This window comes from Cibotium barometz, chromosome 48 (genome assembly GCF_041138505.1).
Source record: "Cibotium barometz isolate CiBa-2024 chromosome 48, ASM4113850v1, whole genome shotgun sequence".
NCBI lineage: Eukaryota > Viridiplantae > Streptophyta > Polypodiopsida > Cyatheales > Cibotiaceae > Cibotium > Cibotium barometz.
Genome location: NC_141093.1, coordinates 40,571,577 through 40,581,423, shown reverse-complemented (window position 1 = coordinate 40,581,423; position 9,847 = coordinate 40,571,577). Strand labels below are relative to the sequence as shown.

The 9,847-nt window shown below is 41.6% G+C and overlaps 1 protein-coding gene across 1 annotated transcript; it reads left to right on the top strand.

Moving 5' to 3' along the window:
* Nucleotides 1-6,415: 6,415 nt before the first annotated feature.
* LOC147611181 (uncharacterized) lies at nt 6,416-9,370 on the top strand. Its single transcript, XM_086785350.1, has 8 exons — nt 6,416-6,666; nt 6,764-6,990; nt 7,173-7,230; nt 7,316-7,586; nt 7,704-7,903; nt 7,995-8,263; nt 8,384-8,391; nt 8,591-9,370. The coding sequence occupies exons 1-8, from the start codon at nt 6,416-6,418 to the stop codon at nt 9,368-9,370; spliced, it is 2,064 nt and encodes a 687-aa protein (XP_086641476.1).
* Nucleotides 9,371-9,847: the final 477 nt, after the last annotated feature.

The window sequence follows — 9,847 nt, the reverse complement described above, 5'->3', positions numbered from 1 at the left end:
TACAGGTTGATTGGCCGCCAACACAAACCATGTGTAAGAGTGAAAGAAATAAAAAAAATAAGTATCGAAGAAAGTAGTGTATTGACGCTACACGAGTACACCTTTTGCCCAATGCACGACACTTATAATACACTCCCACTCTACACCTAGTAGACATCAATAGGCGCCGATATCTCAAGCACTTGTATTAACCCTCATCACTTGACACAAGCATATTTTTGGATGGAGGGGCGTAGCGAACACAAGCCTTGTCCATGGTACGACCCATCAACTAGACCTTTCTCGAATCAGCAAGAACCTTCTATAGCCTCTTCTTTGACCTCACCCATTGATTTGCATTGCCTCTATCCTCAATGCTCCCTCTAATGCTAGATTTCTCAAATCGAAGGCCGCACCCAACTCCATTGCAACTATGGGCAAAGTCTGAGGTCATGTCTCAACAATCTAAAAAAGGGATGTCTAGTAACTGTCGAAGAAAGCAATAAAGAGAGTCGAAGAAAGCAATTGAGTTAAAGAAATCTTAAGTTGGAGGAGTACACACAGGGACACCTTCTACCCCTTGCCCATGCACATCACCTGCATATTTTACTGTGTATATCATAAAAAATTTTCATATCTCGCACCTCACAGTATGCACCTGTAACTAATCTCATCAACCCCAACCCTCTAGGTCCATCTCTGGATGGGGGAGACCATGGTGGCCCATGGTATGAACCATTACCTAGAAAACCCTCAACCTTGCAGGCACCTCTATAGAACTTCAATGCATGCAACCTCTAATTTGACTCTAATTCAACACTGGTCAACATAACCCTTCCCTTGCCAACGTATTTGCTACTGCCATTAAAAAGCCTAATCTTTAAGTGTCACGTTGTCAGATTGGTACATACTATTATTGAAGGAGATAGCACAAGCAAAAGCATAAACAGTAAACATATGAGAGAGTGCAAAGGAGAACGAGAGTTGGACAAGATCACCTTTTAAAACAGCAGTAAAGTGTTACAATAGCAATGGCCAGCTAGATGTGAAACTATATGCAAGGGAAATGGATGGAGTGAATAATGGGGAACTCCTTATATAGTGCATGAGTGAGCTGGCCGACTGCTCACAAGACAAATAAATAGGAGAAATACAATAAAATGCCAGATAAATGGTAAAGCCCCAAAACACTGAGATGCACAATTCTAATACCCCCTCTGTAGCTCATAGTGTGCAAGGGTTGGAAGAAGATAAGTCGATGTATGAAGATGCAACCATGGACCCTCCAGCATCGCGAATACTAGAATCACCTCAGAGAGAGTACCCATCAACCTATTTCCTTGAAACAAGATGCCACCACGAATAGCAAGGAAATTTGCTTGGCCACGAATTCCTACACAAGTGTGCAGTGAAAACCAAAAAATAGATGATGAACTGCTGGACACACCGCACCCATAATCCCCAACAGTGGACGGAACACATCACGTCCCAAAAGCCTCGAACAATGAACTTGGAACAGATCCAGTTCATAATCTCTGTTGTACCAAAGATAACCATGTCTTGCCAAATGCCTAATGCTTGGAACTCCGAATCACGATCCCCATGCACCAGTAAAAGTGGAGCTGCAATCAGTCCCCTTTCTCGCCCAGAAGCTTCTTCTGGCTGGAAGCACATGGGGGAAAACTTCATGTGTACTAGAGAAGCACACCATCTGGGGTCTCCTGAGCCGGAAGTGCCCTGGGAGCCCTAAAAGTGGTACTAGAATCTGTATCACTATCCTATGTGTTGTCTTTGCCCTTTCGATGAGATGAAGGCTTGACCTTGGTCTTGTCCTTTTTCTTGGACAAACAATTGTTGGACATATGTCCTCTTTTCTCGCAAGAGAAGCAGCGACTCCAACCTTTCTTTTGAACTGAGGAAAGTGCATGGTCAAAACTGTCGAGACTGACACCTTCAACTTACCTTGTGAGATGAGAACGGACTCCTCCAAAAGTAGGGAGCTAAGATCATCAAAATCCAACTGAGTGGGTGTGACCTAGCACCGCAAAGATCGAGAAATCACATCATAGTCCGGAGGAAGCTTGGTGAGGATAAGAGCAACCAGGTGAGAAGAGGACAAAGGAGCACCCACACAACCAGTAATTGGTCATGGATAACCTTGGCCTTCATGAGAAAAGACTGCATGGAATCGATTTTAAAAAATAACAATCCGTAGAGCTGCCCCCTGCAAGGTACTGCCCTCATCGATGAATCTCGAGCCTCCAATTTTGACCATACTTGATGAGCACTGGTGAGAGTTTGCACTGCCAGTGAGACCTCCTTTGTGATGGTCCGCACAAAAAACACAGCCACTTCTTGCCATAGATCTACAGCCGAGAGAGATGTGGAAAAAAACGCATAGCAAAAGGAGGGAAAGGTGGACAGATTTACAAAGTTTGGAGTAGCCTGGATCTAAGCGTATGATACCACGAAGGAGATAGCACAGGGGCGGAAGCATAAACAGTAAACATATAAGAGAGTGCAAAGAAGAATGAGAGAGTTGGACAAGATCACCTTTTATAACAGCAATAAAGCTTTACAATGGCAATGGCCAGCAACTAGATGTTGAACTATGTGCAAGGGAAATGGATGGAGTGAATAATGGGGAACTCCTTATATAGTGCAAGAGTGAGCTGGCCGACTGCTCACAAGACAAATTAAATAGGAGAAATACAATAAAATGCCAGATAAATGGTAAAGCCCAAGAACAATGAGATGAAGAATTATGACAATTATGTCATGCCACAAGAAGATCCGAACCACTTAGGATCAAAAATGACTTATATACAAGTAACTAGTTTTTACACTAGGATGTTCAAATTTAAAAATGGTTCGGTCTCTATTACTAATCTTAAGCAAGTATATACATGAAGTTCTTTTGACTTTCCCTATTTGATATTAAGCTCAAGGTAAGGCCGCTTTATATGTTTCAGTGCCGTCTTACAAAAGATAAGTTTCCGTTCTAGGAAGTAAGATGGCAAAGTACCCTATATGGTAAGTTAGGCAGGTGAAACCATGTTAACCTACATAGTGGTTAACATATCCCCCTTTTAATAGTGATTGCGTCCTCACGTCATCCAAGTCGGTGGTGAAGTTGTTGCCAAGGTGGAAAGGTGTGGATGGACTAAGATATGCCATGAAGTTGGCATGGAAGGTTAAGTGGTATGGTTCAATATCAACCAACACCTGGATATAACACATATTAGTGATAAGTTTTGGGTAGCCCTAGTGGTAGGCAGCTTGTGGTGGCATGAAAGGTATAGGCGATGTAGAAGTTCTTCATGCCAAGCCTCCTTCGATTGTCGAAATGGCTATGACTTTTTATAATTAGGTAGTTGGTAGAAGCAGTCTGCACCCTGTGATTAAAAGAATGGAGCACCATGACTACCATGGAATGATTTGCGTGGGTAGATGGCAATACACAATTATTCCCTTGCAATAGAATTCTCATGACCTCTTCTCTTCCCTACTCTCGGTAGCATGTGTGCTATTGGATCTTACTTGCTTGATGGATGCATGCTAGATAGGTTTATTTGTAGATTTCCCTCTCGCATTAGCTTCTTCTTCTTCCCCCACCTTTTGTGAAAGCGAACCATCACGAAGGCTCTCTCCTTTTGCTTCCATCTAGGCATAGAAGTCTCTACCTTCAACCCATTGACAAAGGAGTATTTCAAATAACAACAAAGTGAGGACGTGATGAACGAGCTAGCAGACCCACATTGAAAAGTTGCAATTATGGCTCTTAGGCAAAGCCAAATAACTTGATTTAACAAGGCTAAGACTTAAAAAACACACACACACACACACACACACACACACACACACACACACACACACACACATTTATAAAAGCAAGACCCCTTTCATAGGAATCAAGAATAGACAGACATATGTACCATGATGCCGTTGATTTCCACCTATATTCCTATATGGAACTTAGAACCAAAAATACATACCCTTTGTCCATCAAAAAACAAACAAAACCTTTTTCCACTTTGGACAAAGAGAGAGACTTTCTTGTGAATAGAGGAGAGAAGACACAAATTGTTAGAAAAGCATTCACAAAGAGAGAGAGAGAGAGAGAGAGAGAGAGAGAGAGAGAGAGAGAGAGAGAGAGAGAGAGACTTTTTTGTGACCGAAAGCGTCGATGCTTGAAGAGACGGGTCTTTCACGTTCTTCTTGCTCCAAAAAATCCACTTGTCTTTCTCTTAAAAAACATGGATTCTTTGTGAATCCTTGTCTACTTGAGCTATATATTACATAATCTGATCTTAATTGGGAGATGAGTGATATATGGGCCTATCTTGTGATTATCTGTGTAGTGTTTTCTTGTAAATCCATTGTTTGACACTCTGAAGAATTGAGAAATGTTTCTACAACAATAGAGAAAGAGACATGTGAAGCCATAGGCTCAATCTAGTGAGAGAAGAAAGGAGGGAGAAGTTTGTTTGAGTGACTATGTGTGAGACATTCAAAAATGAGAGAGAGGGAGAGAGTTTCTCATTAGAGAGAGAGAGAGAGAGATTCACTACTTTTTCATCTCTATAGTGAGATTTAAGCCTCTATGTGAAGCTTTTATATCTACAATGAGCCTTCAACCATCGAAGTAGCCAGTATGGATGTGGAGCTTGGGAAGAAGTAGCAAGGAGGTTCTTCTTGCTATGGAAGGCTTGGCTCACACTACATATCGGTGTGGTTGCCGATTTGGTGCCTGCGTGGCATATCAGCCACGCTGGCGGTCAACAGCCAGCGATATGTTTTTACCACCTCTTTTTTCAACCGCCGAGCAAAGCGCCGCCATCAACGTCTGCCACGACGGCGCCAATTCTGTCAGCGAAAATCAATGCCGCCGCGCTCGACTGCCACTTCTTCTCGATAGTCTTTTCTTTCAGACGCCTGCTTGATCAGCCTCCTCGCCCTCCTCCTGGCCATGGGCGCTGCGCCTGTAGTGTGAGCCAACTAGTAGATGGAGCCGACCTGTGTGGTGCATTGGTGAAGGCAGTAGAGAGCGGAGGGGCAACGGGCAGAGCGGCGCGGCGAGCTCACCGTGGGGCACAGAGAAGAAGCCCATCAAAATCGAGGATTCCAGGACCCTCTTGCTTTGACTTGACCAGTTCCACTCTCAGGTTACATGGATGGCCCTCTTTCAAGATCGAGCAGGGTTTGTCTCCATACACGGCACAACAATAATCCTGCGCTGCACACACTATCCTCTTTCATTCTGTAGGGCAGGTTGGAGAGGATGGCAGGTTGCATGTAGTAGGGCATTCCTCTGTGGTGGCAGCTAGTCATTGAACTTGCCTATCTCGTCGGCAACCACACCGATATGTAGTGTGAGCCCCTCGCCTGCGGCGGCAGCATTCCTTGGTCTCCGCCTTCTCCATCCGCTGCTGTAGAGCAGCCTGTGCGGCCGGAACAGCCTCTGCGGCGGCTACGAGTTCGACGAGCTTTTCAGCCGCTTTCCTGCAGGTAAAGATGGCTTCCCTTCGGCGCAAAACTAAGACTTATTATTGTCTTTTTGGCAGATGTTTATTATTGTATTCCTTCAATGAGTAACTAAGACTTATTTTCGCTTACTTTGATTTTATGGAGAGAGAAACCCCATGGCTTACTAGCCTAATCCCTTTACTCTGATTTTATGGAGAGACAAGCCCCATGGCTTACTAGCCTAATCCCTTAGAGAGCCCACCTTATTGATGTCCACGTAGGAGATCCACTTATCTCATTATGTACCAATCTCACAAATGTGAGACTAAAGAAGCCCCTTGATGGAAATGGGTGGGCAAAGTAAGAAAGATGTTCCTCTTTCTAAGAGTACAATCTATGAAAGACATCGAAACCACTTTTAGAAAATTGCAATGCATTTATACACATGTATGCATACATACATACACCCATGCATATTTGCATACATGCATACATGCATACATAGTTATAAGATACAAGCATGCACATACACTCAAGTTGTACAAGAGATATTTATAAAATCCCTTACCTGTTTTGTGAATAAGGGTTATAATTGATGCTATGTATACATGTTCTACATATTATTTTGTCAAAGAATAATATATTCACTAATAACACACATCTTAACTTTATGTAGAGCCATGTTTTGTGTTTTTTAATATAAGAAACTCCTTGCATAGAAGTACTCTTAATACAAGATATTTGTTTTTTAATCACGTCCAAAAGTATGTTTGAAACATATATGTCCATGGTAGAAACATAATTTTAATTCTTTAGTTTTGCTTTAGGACTAACTTAAATGTATGTATTGACGTATGTATGTATTTTGTTTCTTTGATAGTGTCACTCTTTGCACTACCTTTGGTTCAGTAGGTTCAGGTTTTTAAAAGGGTTAATCATGTCTCTCCAAAACTGAAGCTTAGAGAATGCCATGAGTTCTCAAATGCCCCCCATCGGTGTCTTTGATTCGACAGCCTTGTGTTGGGTGCACTCATATGACAATCGTTCAAAATACAAATTTGTATGGGAAGCTAACATCCCTTGGAACCGTGTTGCCGATTTTGTAAAAGGAGAAGCCGACAATGCAAAGTTTCCGACTTCTTTCAAAAAATATAGCCACCATCACCGAGATGCCTCCAGTCTTACAAAGATTGCACATGAATCATGGATTGAGAAGATAGTGTAAGTGTGTATTGTTTTAGTTTGTCTAATCCATTCATTAATCATCACACACACACATACAATTAAATGTTTATCGTTACTTCTTTGTTTTGTTTAGCTTTTGGTGTGGTTTTGGTCCTGCTGGCACTAAAGCACCAATGCAATCTAACATTGAAGATGGCAAAGATGTCGAAACTACCCAGCTCAATGAATGCAAGGACATTAGTAGCGAAGATGATGTTGAGGTGGAGGAGAATAGTGGTGACGAGTCGAATCGTGAAGATGGTGAGATGGAGGAGCGTAGTGAAATAAAAGAGTTGCCACAGCCAACAGCAAAGAAGCCATGTAAGAAAAGGCACCCTCCCATCACAAAGGGCAAGCGAAAGCGTGGATGTAAATGTCATTTTAGTGTGAAGAGGCTCGCACAAGATCCAGGGTTGGCTATAATCTCTTATATACATCCATACCACACAAATGCAAACGATGAGGTTTGTCATGGTATAAGATTTGTTGATCCCTCTTTGAAGTTCTCTCCATGGATCTCAATGCAAAAGAAACTATGGGTTTCAAGCATGCTATATCGTGGTTTCTCTCCACATCAAGTGTTGGAAATGCATGTCCAAGCATTGCATTCAAGCCAAAGTCATGACCCTACAATTACTATGGTTAGGGATGACTTTTTGTCTATTCGTGACATCATGAATATATCTAGCAAGTTGGCTATTGATCAGTACCAGCTACACACAGATGATGCGGAAAGCACCAAGAGATGGTGTCGTGAGAATCAATCAAGCACCTTTATCTACCAGGAGCAAGATGTGGAACATTCCAAGGAATTTATCCTTGGAATACAATCACCATGGCAAAGGGAGATGTGCAAGAAGTTCGGAAATGGGAACCTTCTTGCGATGGATGCTACCTTTGGCACAAACAAATATAAGGTATGTGGTGTAATGAATTATCATTTTTACTCTTGTTCACATTCTATTAAGTTATAATAAATGTTCATTTTTTACTTCTTGTTCACATTCTCACTTTCCTTGGAAACACATGAACAGTTTCATTTGTATACAATCCTTGTTTTTGATGGTCATCGCAATGGTGTGCCCATTGCTTGGGTGCTTACATCTTCAGCTACATTTGAGTGTACTTGCACTTGGTTAAGCAAGTTTAGAGATAATATGCTTGACTTTCATAAATCATGGGAGCCCAGAGCCTTTATGGTTGATGATGCCGAAACGGAGATTAATGCGCTCAGGTTAGGACCATATGTTCACATGTGTTGGGTGCAAACTAATGAGAACATTGTGTTTGAGGTCCATGTGACGTGTCCTTTCTATTTTTCGCAGGGTGGTGTTCAATCAACCCATTTTTCTATGCTTGTGGCATGTCAAACGTTGTTGGCTCCGACACCTTATTAAGAAGGTGAAGGAATGGCCCAAAAGAGCTTCTATGTTTTGGTCTTTGGGAAATATCATGAACATGCAAGGGTCAGCAAATTCTACAAACCATATAATCAAAGAGGATGCAAAGGCTATGATCTCTACCTTCTACTCCAACTTTAGAGATGAGGGGAGTTTTATTGAGTATTTCAAAACCTATTGGGAGGCTAAACTAGGTAAGGTTGAATTTTAAACTTTATACATACTCTTCTTATAGGTTAAATAATGCACACTTGCTCTCCTTTTTGTTCGTACTTCATTTCTTGCTCTTCTAACTTCATTTGTTTTATGTGCAGAAATGTGGGTGCGTGCTTCTCGATTGCTTCTACATTCAGGACAAGACACTAATGGAGCAATAGAGTCATATCATGGGCAGCTCAAATATAAGTTTTTGGGCTCTTCCAAAAGGATGAGTTCGAGGCGGGTGGATTGGCTCTTATACAAGTTAGCTCTTATACAAGTTAACATCATCATGCTTGCCATATTATTGGTATGTTCAGCAGTTGAAGGACAATGGTTTTATACGAAACAACGCCATTGAAAGAGTAGTGGAGAATTCTTATGAGCGAGCACTTCAAATACCAGATGCTAATGTCTCATTCCAGGTTGGTGGTGTTGCTATAGTGGAGAGCATGCACACAAAAGCTTCATTTTACACAGTCTACAATTCCGATTGCCAATGGGCATGTTGTACATGTGCATGGGCAGAGCTTGGAAATATTTGTAAGCACCAAATTAAGGTGATGTTGTTGCGGGGTGCTTCACATGCTTCACTTATGGAGCAATGTCAACATATGTATGAAGCATGGGGAGATGCTTCTAGGTCTACTGTCGATCTTCACTCACATGTTTCTACTATTGATGTGCTTGAACCAAATGGTGATGATGTTGCCGCATTAGGGGGGGACAATGTATGTAGTGAAGTACTTGAGCAATCGGGAAATGTGAAGACACTTCAATGCTTGTGGCAAGAGTTATCTTGTTTTGTAGGACAGGACCAGGCTTTGATTGAGGAGGCTTGCAATGGATTGAGGAGAACATTGGGCCATGTGAAGACAATGAAGGCAAGAATGGATGAGCGAACAAAAACACAAGCTAATTTTCAAGTCTTGGAAGATGGATTCGGCAACTCCTTGAAGCGAGCAAAACCATTCTTTGAGAAGGGCAACAAGAAGAAATCAACATCATCAAAGAGTCACCCATTGGCTCACCCCTTCAAGACCCCTGCTAAGAAAACCAAAGTGTCAATGCAAAAAAGGCTTGACGAGAAAGCTTCAAAGTAGCCTTTTGAATTTATGTAATGAACTCTCCAATGCTTCAATGGCTTTTTGCATCTCAATCTTCAACCAATTATTGTGCGTCTTGAGCCGTATTTTGTTTGTGTGTTGCAGTGTGTAAGAGAAACAAAGGTAGTGCCAATGGACTATTTCAATTTTGTCCAACCTAGTATGAAAGCTAGTCATTTATATACAAGTCAATTTTGACATTAGACAATACACTTTCACTTGCAATAGAATACTTCTAAGATCTCCCAGGTCTTTATTCCTACTTTCTTGTGTTCTATTGGATTTTTGTATGTGCTAGATGGGTTGTAAAAGAAATTCTAGTACATGCTAACATGTCTTAATCAACTTATGCCCCTACTCCTACGGTTACCAATGCCAAACTGTACTTTTGGAAAAATTCAGTATTGCATAAGTTGATTGAACAAGTTTCTTAGTTAGCCTATAATTTTAGGAAAGTGTTCCATTTTCTCTAAT

Excerpts from the sequence above, each read along its gene's own strand:
- LOC147611181 (XM_086785350.1), top strand. The coding sequence starts at position 6,416 with ATGAGTTCTCAAATGCCCCCCATCGGTGTCTTTGATTCGACAGCCTTG. Across the intron at positions 7,231-7,315 it reads TTCAAGCATGCTATATCGTG|GGATGACTTTTTGTCTATTC; the intron begins GTTTCTCTCCAC and ends TACTATGGTTAG. Across the intron at positions 7,587-7,703 it reads TTGGCACAAACAAATATAAG|TTTCATTTGTATACAATCCT; the intron begins GTATGTGGTGTA and ends ACACATGAACAG.